Source organism: Trachinotus anak, unplaced genomic scaffold (assembly GCF_046630095.1).
Source record: "Trachinotus anak isolate AG129_WGS33_773 ecotype Australia unplaced genomic scaffold, CSIRO_AGI_Tana_v1 ptg000004l, whole genome shotgun sequence".
NCBI lineage: Eukaryota > Metazoa > Chordata > Actinopteri > Carangiformes > Carangidae > Trachinotus > Trachinotus anak.
This window is the reverse complement of record NW_027273855.1, coordinates 10,134,326-10,152,891: the sequence shown is the minus strand read 5'-3', so window position 1 is coordinate 10,152,891 and position 18,566 is coordinate 10,134,326. Positions and strand designations below refer to the sequence as shown.

At 38.7% G+C, this 18,566-nt stretch overlaps 1 protein-coding gene across 1 annotated transcript in view; it reads right to left on the bottom strand.

The window, feature by feature from the left end:
• gpr153 (G protein-coupled receptor 153) overlaps nucleotides 1-18,566 on the bottom strand; it is a 38,594-nt gene that overhangs the window by 12,735 nt on the left and 7,293 nt on the right. The window contains exons 2-3 of the mRNA XM_071475756.1: nucleotides 10,819-11,431; nucleotides 6,465-6,894 (exon numbers count right to left, since the gene is read on the bottom strand). Of these exons, the coding sequence (XP_071331857.1) occupies nucleotides 6,465-6,894; nucleotides 10,819-11,192 (804 nt within the window). The 5' untranslated portion in view covers nucleotides 11,193-11,431. The remainder of the gene's footprint in view (nucleotides 1-6,464; nucleotides 6,895-10,818; nucleotides 11,432-18,566) is intronic.

Below are 18,566 nucleotides of genomic sequence, written 5' to 3'. Positions count from 1 at the left end.
CTCATACATGGTCAAGCCATATCCTAGGTTTATATCTAGTCTGGTTTTTGTGCACCTGAAAATTAGATTGTTTTGTAATTGTGTTTCTAACATCTATCATAACTGGTTGAGATGCATTTGGGACACTTACTGGATTTTGAATGAAAAAAGCAGGGCTACAGCAATCAGTTGTCATTATTGATTGATCTTAATTAAGTGTTTAACTCTTGGGCAACCCAATAGCCCAGTGGTTTAGGGTGCAGACTACATAAGCATAAATGCTGGTTCAACTCCTGACTGGCCCGTCTCTTTCCTGCATGTCATTCACCCTCTCTCTGTCCCTTTCCTGTCACACTTCACTGTCCTATCAAATAGAGGAACAAAAGCCCAAAAAATATATTTTAAAAAACTGTTTAACTGTTTGTCTGTAACAGATATCAGAAAACAGTGAATGACATAGATACCAAGACAAAGAAAAGCATCTGATCCCCACCTCCAAAAAGCTGGAGCTAGCAAATATTTGACAAAACGATTAAAGAATCATTTGGTTTTTAAAGTAGCTGCTGATTAATTTTTTGACAAACCACTAATTAATTCATCAAATAATCGTTGTGGATGTAGAAATGAGTTACATCTAATTATCATATTCATTCATCACTGAACCTCTTCTTAGAGTGGGGAAAAGTGACCTCAGTTTGGCCATGACCCCTTTTAAAGCTAACAATGTTTTTCCTCCTCCGTGAGGCAATAGAGTGCATTGTCTGATCATTAAAGTTGACAGGTTCTATGTCTAATCCTTGTCCCTTATGCATCAGGCCAAGACACTGATCAAATTGATTAACTCCCACTCATTATCTTATGTTTCTCTTCCTCTGGTCATACCTTGAACTTGAGCACCAACCACACACTACATGACTTGATGAAGTTGTGAAGTCTCAGCCTGATATTGATCTTGTTTGTCTACTGAGCTGATCCAGTCTAAAAACTGGCAGGCTAACCAAAGACAGTGGAGATAAACACAGGTTTCTGATTCTTATCACACTTTCAACCACAGTGCATAATAATTAAAGGCAGACCCCACATAAGATTTAAAAAACTCAGGTTGTATCACAAATGTTCTAACACATTATTATTGTTCAAAAACTAAGTTATGATGTTGTTACAGCTAATGTATTTCCACTGATCAGTACTTATTTTGTTCTTTACAAATCTTAAAAGTGGTGGAGTTCTTATACATGTGCCACAGTATTTTAGACGGTAAAAATTATGTCATATAACATACGAATTAATAACAGGATCTTTACTATAAGTCTATTTGAAGGGTAATAAAGTAACTTCTACTGTTACTAGAAGTTATATGATGAGCGTGGGTGCTGTATGATGAAGTACTGATTTCTAGACAATTTTCCAGAATTCCATTTTTGCTTTATTTTTCTAAGAAATCACACACCCCCTCTTTCAAAAATGTATAATAATGTATAAATATACTGCAGTCAGGATGCTCATATTAATGACCATATATATGACGCTCATATAAATATTTTTACTTTGTTTTTCTTGGATCTATAATGGTTTTCCAACAGTGGTGATTCTATGACACCACACTATTGAAAACAAGTTTACGTTCATGTGTATTTGTTTTAGAGCTTTCCATGCATTTAAATAGCTCATTACATCAGGTCATAAAGATGGCAAGCAGTCCTTTTGTTGTTTCTGTCACTGCAATGGAAATATCATCTTTCATCAGTACCGTACTGCTCTCTTTGTTATGCACACACGGAGAAACAAAACAGGATGTCGTTGTAGAAGCAATATACCACTGTCTTATCATATCAATTCTTTCAACTTCCAGCTTGTAAAGCAACCAAAATGTAGCTTCACCTCTGATCCTGAACTCAAACATGATCAGCCCTGATTTTTTTAAACCTTATGACACACACTAATTAACCAACACACAATAACAATTGATTCATTATACAAAGAAATAATGGCATTCATACTATTCATGCTTTATGTTACACTGAAATTCACTAATTCATAAAAAGCACAGTTTTTTTCAGTTTCTTTTTGAACAAACAAACAGCAACTGTGGTGCCTCAAGACCAATGAGCTCATCAGTGCTGAGTAATTACTCTTACCAGCAAGGATTTAATAATGAAGTTCATTCAGTCTCTACACTTTTATTCACATTCATTTTTTGTAGAAACTATGACAAGCTAATGTCTTGTCTCTAATGTCTCTCCCTCCTCTCATCAGATGCTACATTCCTTGTTGTAGGGCAAGAGCTAATTACATGCTTTTGAGGATGATGACATTGGTAATAGAGGTAAAGAAACACAGAGGTGGCTGGTAGAAGCAAACATTTGCACACAGAAATTAATTTGTAGGGTTATTAAAAGAGAGACTTTTTTTGTTTGAGTGAGAAAAGCAAGCATTTTAAGGAAGGTTAGTTATACCTCAGCTCTTGGTGGGCAGAGACTGGTAAATGGCAGCAAATTTGGATAATCCTACAGGAAACTGAAAGCGTGACTTTACACCTAATTTCAGATCACGTTAAAAACCAAGACCTACACATTATGTAAGAGGCATAAAAAGGATAATTCTAGCTTGAGGCTTTTAAAAGAAAAGTATTACAGTGTATTGCAATATGAAACAATGAGGATTAGATGATATTGTTTATGATCTGGATATTACTGGCACTTTTGGAGGAAGGCTAAGTGGAATCTTATATACTGCAGTTTTCATATTCACAACAAAACAGTAAGATATTTTGTTATAACTCATAACACACTTAACTGAGCAAAACCAGCAGTGAAAAAGAATATTCAATGAGTTAAAATGTGTTGTTGTTAAGTATTTCTTTGAAACAGTATAATGCTTATGTGCAAAGTTGTTATCACTACAGTAACCATTCATTTCCAAAATCATAACTTCAAGGTTAATAATTGGTCAAGTCTTCTTACAAATTCAGCAAACAATAACAACTGTGCAATTACGAATACTAAAATCTATTTTTCCTTTGATTATGCCCAAAGGACTATTTTCTTGTTGTCTGCTTCAGATTTTACCATTAAAAGCTTGCCTCAGGTGTATAGCACTTAATTTAAAAGAAGGGTTTGTTTAATACAACAATGACTACTAACAGATGGCTTGTACAAATGATAACAGAACTGAGGCAATGTATTATATATTAACTGATGCTGAGGCGCTTTGAAACACATAATGTTCCCTCACTTAGTAGTAAGAGAGCAATACCATGCGCAAGTCAACCTCATTTTACAAAACTGGTATTAAAATTTCAGACTGTAATCCCCGTAGCTTGAACATGAGCAGAGGCTACTTGCTATAACAAAAAAACTGTCAAGTTCAATTCATTTTTCTTAAGGAAAACCCTACCATGGTTTTCCTTAAGAAAAAAACACCGTAGCTTTAAGATGACAGCATGGTTGATTTAGCTGCATCACAAACAGGTTTTTACCGGCTCTTAAGTCTGCATAGAAAACCAATGAAGTGCCTTATTAACCCTAGAACACTAACATCAAAATTATTAACACCATCACTAATGTTGGGTGAAAATCACCTGAACGCTTGCCTCCTGAAAAAACCATAGATGGGAGGAGGGAAACAAACATACCATTAATGACATCAATGAGCAGCCTGAAGCTACCCAAGAACCCATGCAACACAGACAGCAGCAACACAATGAAAATCACATGACAAAAATCGTGTGGGTGAAAATCACCCGACGTTAGTGTTCTAGGGTTAAAAAATGAATGAGAACCTGAGGGTTGAATTTGCAAACCAAATGGCGATCAGTTTCTCCAGGAAGTAGAGGGGAGTTACAGTTACAGTTAGTTTTTAAAGTCCAGAGCTCCCTAATAGACAACACGGGGAAGATGACTCCAGTGCCTAACTGTAACCTCTAAATGTGACCTCAAAACCAGGATAAATTAGGCTATTGGGAACTTTTCTAACTGCACTGGGCAACATAATCTTTTTATTATCATCATTGCCATTATTGTTTTTAGTCCTTATTTGTCAGCATTCAATCAGTACCTTACCCCTCCCCCAACAGACACACTATACACTGTATATAAAGACACACATACCTTTCATACACATTTAGTCTGACCCACTTACAGCTCCACATGAGCAGATACAGTTAGGTTCATATAAATAATAAAACACTATGGTATGGTTACAGGGGCTACAGTATAAACCACCCTCAAACTGTTCTTTTCACATTATTAGGGGTCCAAGCCCGCAGTGGGCTGGGGGATTCGTATGCAAGGCAATGCGTCTCATGAGCCCAACATACACAAACCGTATGTCACACATTCAAAACCTTATATCCTCAGGTTCCCTGAATTGCGCTGAATCTCCTGAGCTAGGCCCGCCTACAAATTTTTTTCACAAAATCGCAAAATATTCAAAACCTACTTTTTCAAACTCCTTCTACAGTTTTTCACCGATCTGCTTGAAACTTGGCATGTATAATCTTGAGACCTACCGGATCTAAAGTTATCAAAAGAATTTGGCTATTTTATTGACAAACAAAATTTTATAGCTAGCTATCAAAATACAAATTTTTACATATCTTGCCCAAACAAAGTCCTATTAGTGCCAAATCTTAGATATGTGATTGGCAGGGGAATGTGAGGATATAGACCTAATTTGGCAAACCTACAAATGTGGAAAGTTTATATCTCATAAATGGCTGCACCGATTTCTAAGAAATTTATGTTATGTGATGTTATAATTGCTCAAAGTGGGCAGGGCTTATTACAGGACAAAATACAACTATTTAATTCACCTGGAATAGCAATCTGAGGGCCATGAAATTCATAAGAGTACCTTTAGAGTGGTACAGAGACCTTACATAACACAAATAACATCTCTGCCACCAGGAGGCGCAAATCATCAAGGTAAAAGCATTTTGCCTTATAACTCCCACATTTTTGGTGGAACGTTCAAAAAAACTTCTGGATTCCCTGAATGGGGATCATCATAAGACATAGTCCACACACACATCCGCCATTATTTTTTTTTTTTTTTTTTACCAAGTCACTTCATATGCAAAACTTACTTCTTCAAACTCCTCTTACACTTTGAGCCTGATCTGCCTGAAAATTTGCACATAACATCTCCACACGTGCCTAATTCAAAGTTATCAAAAGAATTTTTGCATTGCATTTTTAACAACCTAAAAACACATACTGTTGCAAATCTTTGTCAAAGAAAATACTATCAACATGAAATTTTATATACTCCTTTGGAAGGTCATTCACAGTCTCTCTTCCAAATTTGGCACAAATCGGACAATCAAGGGCACTAAAAATCACGAAAGTTTACATGTCGTAACAGCTTCTTGGATTTGTACGAAAATTGGTATGTATGATGTAGGGTGATTCAAAGTGGGCGGGACTTATTCCAACAAATCCAATTCATAACACAATTGGCCTTTACCAGTTACAAAACGCTTCCCATTACAGTGACAAATGCAGGTCTGACGTTGGCGTGCCTCCCAACTCTTGCCTCATGCATGTCATGCTGTGGGGACAACTTTGTCGGAGCCTGCGGGGGATGACCTGTGCGGGGGGGGGGGCTTGGACCCCAGTTATGAACGGGTTAGTTTTTCCTATTTTTACCTCAACAAACCCCGCTCCCTCTCTCTCTCTCTCTCTCTCTCCAGTACTGGCTCAATTAATCTCCCTCACCCTCAGCAAACAGTCAGAAGCCCTGCTCAGACCTGGCATTCACATGCATCTTCAGTGATCCAATCACAAGTGGTCAGCTCTGTGTTCGTCAGCTCACACCTGCCTTTAAAGTGCATCTCCACATGCGTCTCGAATGACCACTTGTGATTGGATCTCACATCCCTGTTTCATGTGCAAATCAACAGGTATGTATTGGTTTTTTTTGTTTTACAGACAGGTCAATTGTCAATGTCCACTTGTGATCACATCACCTGAGACGGATGTTACAGTTCTGAACAGGGCCTTAGTGACGAAGAGGTCACAAAAATGGCTGCAATCAGTTTATGTTAGCGTATATTTAGCTGTTTTCTAAGAGGGGCCAACAATTTGCAACGTACACCATCTGACTCATATGATAATACTGAAAGTTCGTACTGTGAGTAGATTACACAAACAAGGGCCAAAAAAACACAGTAATGGCAGGACACAGGCTAGAATTTACTTAACCTCAACACTGACTAAGCCATCCTTAATAATCATAAAAAATTCAGAATCATAAGAATCTTTTTTTTTAATAAACATAACTTAATGTTTTAGTATCTGCCATGTTTGTTTGAATTAGGTAATACAGATGTAAATGTTGTCACTAGACATTAATCTTTTCGAAAAACAGATGTTTACACACTCAGCCACAACTGATCCAGACATAATGTCCTAATGTGGGCATTTTGAATTATTGGTTTTTGAACCAACTCCACCAGTAACTGCATGTTTAGGCAGTAGACTCACCAGGATGGGGAAGCCAGTCAGGAAGTCGTAGATGAAGACGATACCACTAATCAGGTAGGTGATCTGCAGTGACGTCTTGAGAGGCTCCGATCCATCGATGGATGATCTGCGCTTCCCCTGGGCATCCTCCACAACTATGGTGGGGACGTTGAATTTGTTCTTGTCTGCCTTGTGGCCAGCCTGAATGGAGAAGGTCTGGAAAAGAGCAATGCCAATGCAGATCACACCCATGGCCACGCTGCCACCGATCAGCAGCAGAAAGCACACGCCAAAGCCCAGGCCAATCTCCGTCACAATGAATCTGCAGTCCGAGGTGTAGAAGCGGTCGATGGTGTCGTGCCAGCCCACTGCTGGAAGCGTGGACAGGATAAAGGAGACCATCCAGATGCCCATCACTGTGTGCACCGCCTGCTTCTTGGTGTTACTCAACCTGGAAGCAGAACCATAGATTTTAGCATAAAGTAAGTTGAACTACTCTCAGACCCATAAGTGAAATTGGCTTTGGCCTTTTTTCTGCTGTGCAGATCCTGTAAAAGTCTTAAACTTGTGGACCTTGACACTGATACTGTTGAATCTCAAAAATCATGACATTATATCTGCTAAGACTTTTAACACAGATTTTGCAAGTGCTTGGACCACTAATACTAACAGTACATGCTGAGATGTTATGGCACATCAAAGGCCACCTACTCCCACCACTCACCTGTTTGTGAACTCACAGTGTGTTGTATGTGTTGTATGTAATAATTAAAATTCAGCACTAATTAGAGGTTTGACAGTATGGTATTATTTTATAAGGAGAAGACAGATGGTGAAGACGTGAGTCAGCATAAAGAACCTTCGTAAACCTACACTATACCTAGGCTCTGGCAAATTACTGTAAATGCCACAAAATGGTAAATCTGCGCCTGAGACATATAAGTTGAAAAAAGCATTTTTCCACATAGTCATCACTTTGATGAACTGGAGTTGCATGGAGGGAAATCAATGCTTTGCTGATGGCAAAAGATTGCTTTTCACATCCCTCGGTCTATTTGTCATCTAGGTCTATTTCAATGCGAAGGGATTTCTATTTCCTCTCACCTCCAAGTAATTGCTGCAGTAGAGCAATTTGCTGAATGTATATATGTTGTCTGGCAGTGTGACACTTTTCTAGGTTTGCAACAGCACATGTACATCTAAAAATATGGCAGGAAGTGACTGGTGTCCTCATTTCCAAAACTTGACAAAAGACTGTGCTATCCTGCTGAGCTGTTTAAGGCATCGGCAACAAATCATACATAGAGGCTTATTCTTTTGGGGCTTGTAGAATATGTAGATACAGCCAATTACATGACTTTTGAAACACCTTTTTAGTCACTTCAGTCCAGCATCTACAAACTGGCATCCATTAACAGTGGATGTAATAACAAGGGGCATGTAGACAGAGTGCTACAGTTTACATAAATGTATCTCTCCTGTTTCATTTGTGGTTGTGAAGGAAGACAGTAAATTCTCTGTTAAGTGTCAGTTGTCTGGGAGCAGTTTTGGCAGGAAACCCAATCTGTCCCACTCAAGAGAGCCAGAGCATGTCGCCTATCCTCTCCTTCCTCTCATTAAAATCCTCTGGGGGAGCACTGACTACATATAGAACCCCCACCCCCCACCCCCACCCCCTCTGCCCTCTCCACTGCACACACACAGACGAGTCAAGAATATAGTTAAAAATATATAGAACTAGTAATGCATTAGCTAACACAATATGAGTGGCACAGAGGGAGCAGCAGTAGCTTCTATCTTTTCACTATGGCATTGTGCAAAGACAAGTGGGTCTTGTTGTCACTGTGAGTAATAATGCTAGCCTTTCCTGAATTTGCCTGAGGTGTATATGATGGGGAGGTTACGTCACCAAGCTGCTTGAATCTATTACCAGAGAAAAAGCGTTGCGAGGGAAAATGCTCCTAAGAGATAGTGAGCACAGGGTGATGAGAACAGCTGCCGAAGTACAAGGTTGGAATTCATAATTCAGGCCTTCAGTATGTGTTAATGTCAGAGATGAGGCAGCCATGCTAGCTCAGCAGGGTAAACGTGGAGTGATTTAAATCAAAGATGGACAGCAATTACATGGTGCATCACCTAAGCTACTACTGTACCATATCATTGTTAAAAGTGACTTGAAAACACTTGTTTCCAGACAGGAGATGAGACAATACAGTCAGATGAGTGAGAGAACAGACGAGGGAGATAAAAGCATTTGTGTAAAGCCTGATATCTCTATGTGTGCAACTGCCAATAGTGACAGCTGCACAAGCAATATAGATAGCAAGATCAAGCATAGATTTAAAAGGAAGTTTGCATATCTTGTTTGAATGTCTGCTTATCTGCATGAAGCTGCAAAATTGGCCAAGCTGCCTGTAGGCCAAGCATCTGCAGGGCCTGATGCCACAGGAAGTACAATCTGTCTGTTTTTCAGAAAGGAAGGCAGAGCGAGGCAACAGAATACTGATTCTCACCACATGTACCACAGCACCATAGTCTGCACCATTTCAATAACACACACAGTTGCTTGTTTGTAACCAGCAGATATGAACACTGGTCTCATATGTGCTCAACCTGCCTTTGCCACAGTATTTGCTCTAGAAATGCATTAACCTGCAAATGATTGCTCTGCACCTGATGACCAGAAAATAGACATGAATAACAGCCAGACTGTACTGAGATGAGCTTCAAGGTGAGATGTTCTTAAGATGCACAAATTACAACTTGCATATTAATCATCGTATGTGAGCAGTAGACTTTCAGATATATTACTGTGTAACTATCATTATTATAGGCTAATTATATTATAGACATCGTACAATAAATCCCTGGTTTTAAAAAATCAGACATGAGTCTAAAAATGTAGAGATCAAAAGAATCCAAACAGATTCATAAATGAACTCATAATGCCAACATGATAGTATCATTTATTAAATGTGTTTGTAAAAGTACACATTTCAAAGCAAGAGTAGCCAAAAGCATTGGATCTTATTAGCACAAAAATAATGGCTGCTGTTTAAAATCATCAACTCATCAACACAGGTCATGTTAAAGCTGCTCTTTTGCATCCCTGATCAGAAAAGCATCAAAATCTTGTTGGGAAGGAAGCAGCAACATTGTTCAGAACATCTGATTACGTGTGAACAGCAGATGTCTCGGGAGTTTAACAAGACCAAAATGGTGTTACTGCAGCAGGGTGCTAAATGTTAATGTGAGGTGAACCTGATCTTTATTATTCAGTGTTACTTTGTAATATCACTTGTGGTGAGGAGCCAAATGAAGCTAGAAGCTAGAGCTGGCAGATGCTCAGTCTAGAGGGTTTTACATGGTATTACCCCAAATAACTGCAACCAGCAGATGTGTTGGCAGGAGGGAGATTTCACCTGATGCAGAGCATCCCTCTCAAAAACTGGTAAACAGTCTAACAAGTGACACTAATCTAAACAGTGGTCCCATCCCATCTGGGGAATCAGCTCAGAAATGCTGGGAGAGGCTCCAAACTTACAGCTTAAATGCCACAGCGTTGTCTTCCTTGATGTGAATTTAGTTATGAAAATTCCATGATGGTGGAACGAGCTACCAAGTTCTATCAGAGCAGGGGCATCCCTCTCTGTTTTCAAGAATCTCTTGAAAACTCATAGAGCACCTCCTTTCCTAAAACCTTAACGTGTCTAACTAGCACTTACTACTCAATAGATGGAGTACTTAATACTTACACAAAGGTTTCCCACTGCACTGAAGCTTTATTGATGTCCTTCACTTGTAAATCGCTTTGGATAAAAGTGTCTGCCAAATGAGTAAACGTAATGTAATGTAATGTAATGTAATGAAAAAGCTACGCATTTGAAGCCAACATACCAAGTTGAAATATGTGTGATGAAATGTGCAGACAAATCCTGAATGGTTAATTTGCCTTAAATAACAAAACAAAACATATTTTCTCACTCTCTTCCTGCGGTATCTAGCCATGGAGATAAATCACAGAACACACTGTCAACAGTTTTCATGGCAACCAATACATGTAGTTCCAATAAAAACTTTTAACAGAAAAGTCTTATAATTTAGAGTAACCGGGACATAATTTATGGAAAGAAATGTTGCTGTAATGCCATTTTTAAAGTTAGAAGGACCACAAATAAAACAGACAGAGACAGATATCTAAAACATGGGAAAATATAACCAAAATTATCTCCACTGGTATGATACCTGGCTATATGCTACAGTGGATAAGTTTGTAACTTGGCTGTAATTTGGCCTTTAAAATAGCACTACCTAAATTAAGAATGTAATCTGAACAGGCATAAACTGAGCAAACAGAATCTAGAAACCATCTTACCTGTAGTTTACAGGCCAGCGCACCATCCACATGCGGTGATAAGAGAGTGAGGTGACGGAGAAGCAGGTGACCAAAGTGAGAGTATAGAAGGTGGAGACAAACACCTTGCACAGACCCTCGTTCCACTCGTAGTTGGAGTGCTGACGGCGCAGCATTATCACACAGTACATGGTGATGGGGATGGCCATGTTGAGGATGTGCGTGCCTGCCAGCGTGCAGATGAGGAACTCCAGCGGCTTCCACTTTTTCTGCTTGGCACTAACACTAAGGATGCTCCAAGTGTTGGCCAGGATGGACACGCCTGAGCAAACCAGCCAAGGCAGCGTGTTGGCATTGATGACCTCATCCTTCATGGTGGTTACCTCATCCACCATGTTGGAGTGGGGCAGGGTGGAGCCTTGGGTACCCCAAGGAAATGTTGGCAAGAGCAGGTACACGCAAGGAGAAGGAGGAGGTGGTGATGGGCAGGACGGGATGCAGGGCAGTGGGCAAGGCAGGCATCCTATCTGGGTAGGCTTGCACTCTCCATGGGTTGGGCACAGCGGGGAAAGGACAAAGTGGTGCACCACTGTGGGACCTTAAAAGGGGAGGATGGCAGAGTTCCTTTACAAGCCTGAGGATGTAAAGAAAATTATATTAGTCAGTCCAATTCAAAATAATCCTTAATCATACATAATCCCTCATGACAGGACTAATAGGGTTATGTCAATTACAACAATTTAACTATTACTCTTAATACATAAAGCCATCAATTTCATGATATTATACAGTAACCAGTCAGCAGGGCTAACAGCTTGTAGCTTTAAAAATGTTGCGGATATATAATTGAGACTAGCATAAAGCGAACTGCTACTGCAACTGCTTTTTCACAGAAAAAAAGTGAATCACAGACGTGAATCCAACTGCTCTGACTGTCATAGTTCACAAGGAGCGATAAATACTGAAGTTATGCCAAAACGCTACAGGAGATAAACAAAATAACAGAAACAATAAAATCAATCCAACAGCATCATCCTGAAATAGATATAATTTTACAAAGTTTAGAATTGGTGCTGAAATAATTAGTAAATTAATTCAATAGTTGATCAATTAGAAGGTAGTTGACAAGAATTTTAAGAATCAATTAACAGTCAATCATGAGCTCTTCAAATATGAAGATTTGCTGCTTTCATATCATTGTAACTTGAATATCTTTTGGGTTTTGGGCTGTTGCTTAGACAAATGACAACTTGTAGACCAAATGATTAATCCTGATGAAACATAGTCAATATATTTATCTATAATTAAGATAATTGTGAATTCTCGACAGCATTATTTAGGTAGCACTTTGTAGTGCTGATTTACAGGGCTTCACTGTATTGTAAGCGGTTTCTGTATTTTGGTTTTGTTTGTGTTTTTTTTTCTTGACAGTAGAACCTGTACAAATATTGACATAATAAAACAGTCAACAGTCAACTTATGTACTCTTGTCACAGGCAGTCATCTAAAAAAAAAACACACAAAAGCTAGTTTGCTATAGCTTTGCCAGTTTGTTGGGAGCCATTTCCACTACAACAAAGCTGCAGCGAGAGAAGCAGTCCTCAGAGAAGGATGACTTTGGTTCTCCCACTGTGGAGTAAAAAATGCTTGGCACAGCTGGAGCATGTTGTCACATCTATTTCCTGTCTTTTGGTTTGTCCAGACACTGATGTGCTGTGGGCAAAACCCCTGAGAGGGGACACTGGAAATGACAAGAACAACGTCATCATCACTCTGCTCTCACTTCCACTGATCTAATTTCTCTCCCTCACTCCTCCCTCCAATGGCACCCTAAATATCTGTCAGCCAATCAGATTCAGTCGTGCTGATTCAGGTGGTCATCAAGCAGCATCGGTATGCTCCTTAGGACCTGTGTAACCATATGAATGAGGAGATGGTCTTGTAAACGCATCATGAAATATTCAGATTTTTCAAAAAGCTACATATTCACACCAAAGCATCCACTCTGATGACTTAACTATTTGGCCAAGGGAGAGCAACACAAATTCGCCTCCAAGTAACACCTCAAATACCTCAAAATCTCTCTTCTGTTCCAAGAAAAATATGGCACAGTTTGTTTGGAATTAAACAATGGTACTACATCAACACACCTCCTACTGGAAATGATGCCAGCCAGTGGTGTCTTATGCTTAGAAAGTTGGGAACAACAAAATGAACTGAGGGCAAACCACAGTCTGGACTGATTGGATTTGTAATTATCTGCTAATCAAACGGCGACCAACTCAAGGTCATTATCCATGTGACCTTTGTTTACAAGTTGATGAGTTGTCATATTGTGGCGTGAATCTTAACAAAGCAACTTTACCACTAACATTTCACTATGAAGATGACCGAAGAAAATACATTGTGTTAAAAAGTGTTATCACACCCTGAAAAACGAACTATTAAACAGTAAACTATTAAACTATAGTATACTAAACTATTAAAGCAGCCAGAAAATAAAAAGTGATTCATAGCTTTGAACCAGGAATTCCCAGGTAGTTGGGAAGGACTGAGTTTGTCTGTTGAGTGAAACCTCAGCTGAGTTAAACATTAAACATAGCAACAGTGTCACACAATGCACCACCACTTGAATTAAATCCCTCCCAAGTCCACCTAAACTGGTACCATGAAAAAAAAAAAGTGTCTTTTTTAGAGGCAGCAAAGATAGATGCAGGTAAAGTCAAAGCAGTAACACTGAGTATACACAGGTAAAGCAATAGAGAATGAAGAGTTAAGCTTGGAGTGAAGTTTGGTCACAGTTATACTGTCGAGAAGTATTTGTGTAACTCTCAGACAGTCAGAGTTCCAGTTCAACGCCTTTTCAGGTAAATCACTACCTCCCTCACAACCTGTGGTATGATTTCATAAAGCACAACTTCACCTCTCTGTCGATGACCCTACGACTCCTCTCCATTTTCCCCGCAGTATATACAGGTTGTCATCACATGGCTACATGTATTCACTGTCTGATCAGTGATGAACTGAGAGAAGCATCACCCAACTCTGAAATAACACTAAGCACTACACAGGCTTTATAGAAACTCTCAACTCATTGTTTTGGTCGTCCTGCCCACATCTTTACTGTTTTGGTTAACTGTCATTGTTCTCATAATTTCCATGGCAGCCACAGCAGGCAGTTGTTTTCAGGGAAAAAGATCTAAAACCCACTGCATGTTACTCATCCAGCACCTAATTTTTAGTAATATTATGATGGTTCATGTTTGTCTATAATCAAAACAAAAGTGCTGCAGAGTGCAATCATCAGTACTACCATTTACCATTTCATATCATGGGTACTCACTATCTTAACCACTATGCACAGTTGTGTTCCACGATATTTACCACAGTGTACATGTAGAGCCCCTTTTTGTCAGGAATAAACCTTAAAACATAATTATATAAGAACAAGGTTACAAGGTTTGTTTAACACAGAGAGAGCAAATTATTTGCAATTTCAAATACCAGTGTATTAACCAAAATAAAATTCACGAACAGACGAAGTAAAGGAATAAGACCATCTGTTTTGCACATGCTCCAACCAAACTACTGACAGTATGTGGAGCTTTTCATCTACAGGCTGTAAGGGCAGCAAGCCAGAGATGCCTCTGCTTGACATAAAGGTTCAAGGTAATAACATTGTATCTTATAAATCAGTTCATTAGTGGCTTTCCAGTTTTTTTTCTGCTCTGTTATCATTTACTTGGTTGACACAAATTTGCTATGGTTTAATGCAGAACTTAGATTTTGCTTTCTTGTGCCTCCCACTAGGTAAACAGTCACAGTAAAAGGAATTGGTCTGAGTCATGGTGAAAAACAATTGCATCTTTTATTCTGGAATTTCTGAAAAACTGTCTATTTCTTACAGCCATAAAGACACTACAGAGCAGACCACTTGACCAACAATCAGCTCCATAATCACAATAAGTCATGATTCAACCTAGATACAATGTACCAAAACAATTCCCCTTCTGATATATCTTCTTGTGTTTGTAACAGAAAGCAATGGAAACTAAACTCTAGGCCCTTCTGCTTGGGTGACTCATGAGGCTCATGAGGGACAATTGCAGCATTCAATTAAATAGAAGAAGATGGAATAAGGTCTAACAAGGTTATAATGCCAATGTTAAATTACACAGTCACCAGTCTCTTACCAGATCTGTTTATGCACATTTATGGTGGAATTCTACATCATTCTGACTAAAATTCAATTAAATCAGCCAGTGTCCTCAAGCAGCACCTAACCAGACCAAAGCAGGGGAGAAAGTCATTTAAAATGCACTGTGCTGTGCTCCACTGCCTTCAAAAAGATTTTTTTCACAGCGTATATTCAGAAATCAGAAATGCAAAATGCAGACACAGTTTATTCTGTCTACAATGTGGTAAACTCTGCAATACAACCACAAGTACAACACCAGAGTAGACCATGAATTAGATCCAGAGAATCTTATTTCATGGCATGAACATCCAAATCAAATTTGAGTGTCAGATTTTAAACTTCAACACATTCCTCTCTTGTGTAAGTTGGCTGAAAAAAGACAGAGAAGCTGGCTACTGAAACAGAACTGAACAACTGACATATACACTTTGATTTCATAAATCCTACTGCCAGACGTTGACATCCATATTGCACAACTCTTTGCCCAACAAATTGTTAATTCAATCTCGGACATGAAAGGTGGACTCAATACATGCCCATCCACCACAATCAGCTTTGCTACATAAAGGACACACTACTTCCTGCATCTGCTTTCATTCCGATACTCGATTGAATTTAACACAATCAGTAGATTGGCCTGCTAAAAACTAGGTGTAGCTTTACTTCAGAAAGTTTTTTTGAATCCCCATAAGTTGTTACTGTTGGCAGCAACTATTGTACTCTTCCTGTTAGAGGAGAAAACAGGATGACTGAGGACGACTGAGGACGACGATGAGTTAAAGCCCATCTTCTGTTTGAAAACTGGACTCAAGGAAAAATGAAAGGGTTCAAAATACAATGCTCAGAAAATAAAAAGGACTATCTTTGACAATGGTCTGGCTTATTCTTGTACCTCCCATCAAACTGTTTGTGATGTTTAATTTGTTGGTTTAAGGTTTTCACAGGGACAATGAAGATCTATACAACCATGGTGTGAAAACTGTGACATATCCTCTTTAATATAAGTATCTGGGCTTAAAAACAAACAGCTCATTGTAGATTTTGGTGGAACAGTTAGAGTGACTACTAAGAAGATTTTGTTCAGACTCAAAGTGACTCTGAAGAGCACACTCAGTAAAATTTTTGCAATTTGCTCATTACTAACCCTCATTCGTAAACCTTCATAGAATATATAGCACAAATGCTTTGTTGTTAAACTGTTTGTTTTTTGTTTTTTAGCTGAAGGACTCATAAGCATCACCAAGCTGCATTTACCACATGAAAACCCCACTTATGGTAAAACGCCATGGACAGGTAAGTATTTTTCCATGACAACTACTAAAATCTAAAAATGACAACGGTTACTTACAAAAATCACAAAAAACATGAAACAAATTGTCTGAGCACTAATAACAGCTTTAAGGAAGTATTATTTGCAGTATAGTAATGTATGAGTAATACTAAGAGTATTATTTGTAGTGTTAACATAGGAAGTAGTTGTGGTATAGTGGTTGTCGCAGAACTATCAGTGGTAGTAATAGTAAAAGCAATGGTGGTAGTTTTACCAATGATTTTTTTTAAACACTTGACTGACAGTGGAACTAACAGCTCAATCACCCGCAATCCCCTGGGCCTCCAAGCCAAATGTGTCCTCTACACAGGGGATATCAGCACCAACAATTACACACATGCTGTAAAGACTTTACCTAACATCAAGATAGTGAATGTTAACAGAGCTCCACCGATTAACTGAGGTGTTGACACAAGGAAAATGAGTCATGCATTTCAATAATTGCTCAGTTTACACTTCGCCCAGCATATATGAACTGTTTACATCCAAACTGCTTTAGAGCAAATTCAACCTGATGAAATCTGGTGGAACGATCAGCTTTGGAACAAGAAACAAATGCTTCTTTCTTCAACCATAATAACGATAACACTTTGTTCCCAATAATACGATTATCCTTAAAAATCAATTTACCCTAAAATTCTAATAATGCCTTTGGATGTAACAAACTGTCATGCCAAAGGTGCACTCTTCCAAGTGCTTTAGTTCCTAATATGTACCACTAATGTTTTACTAAGGTTTTCCATTATTGTGAAATAAATTGGTCAGATTAAGTTTAAGTTTGATTAGTTCAAACAAAAATGTTTAAAATGATCAAGCATTGTAGATCTTTTATCAGCTTCAGAGCATTAGAGAGGATAAAAAATGATTCCTGATAGCTTTCTTGTATTTATTACAGTGCTTTTTACACTGTTTTTGTGTTTCAATACAGATTCAGCATTACCTTTTTCATTTCTGACACAGCGCAAGTCATCTCCTGAATGACAAACTTATCACTTTGCACATTAGTCACATTTTGGGAACAAAGACTTTTTCATACTTCATCTCAAACTATAATCAGTTGAGATACAGTGGGGAAGAGACAAGTGTGCCTAGACAGATTTTGGCAGGCATGAAGATGGATCCATCCACTACAACAAAGGCCAAAATGGATGACAGTGTGTCTAAATGAGATCAAACCAGTAATTACACTGAAACCTGTTTCAAGGAACACAACGATTTTAAAGGCACTATCTAACCATGCTCATCAGCACAATGTCGGTCAGTTTGTTGGGTGTGGTACAGAGAGAAAGCTGACGTACATGTGTGGTCCTGACCCATATTTCTCAGCTTCAAATTGGCAGGAGCTGGAGGGAGTGGACCTCTTTTATAAGTTCCCTGCTGACAGGTGTGATGCATGGGGTCTTATTGCCAGACCAGCCACTCATCCCTAGAGCTGTCAGAGAGGAAAATACTCTGCCCCAGGAGGCAGCACAGCTTTCTCCAGAGCACAACCTCTGTGTTTAATATTACATCTCTAAAGCTCACCCATGACAGGTGCTTTACTTTAAAAATCAAGTCAGCAGGTATGCTTTTTGCAGCAGCACCCTGCTTCACATTTACACGGTCATAAACACTCATACTAGGGAGATGCCCAGTACTAATACAGTCCTCTACAGCTTTTGTACAGTGAAGTGTCAGGGGCAGTTAAAGAAATTACAAAACATCTAAGGTTGCTGTACCCCTGTTTGATTTATAGTTATTTAAATTGTATTTCTTGTTTGTAAACATCCTGTTATTTTTCTCTATTTGTACTCTGTTTCCTTTGTTTAGTTATGTTTACTGCTCTCTGATATTACTGTCTGTTTATGTTCTTTAATCCTGAATTTGTGTACTCAACATCTAAAAGGGACCCTAACACACTTTAAATGAATAAACCTGATCCCTGGATTATAACCAGCAACTTTCTGGTCCCATTTGTCTACGTTACTCTTATCTCATTCCAAAATGTTTATCAGGTGATCAATATTGAGCCCCATGATTCAGGATCTTCAGGATATTTTTACTTGGATGTTACAGGCTTGAAATGGTAAATAACTTAAAATCCTCCTCAACACAAAAATGCGCTGACTTAGATGTTTGAATTTCATTGTGCAGTATGAAGAATGTGCAGACACTGCTGTAGAAAAACTTCTCTGTGTTCACCTTAAATCTGAGTTTAAGGTGTGTACATATGAGCATGATTTATAACATCACAACTAATTT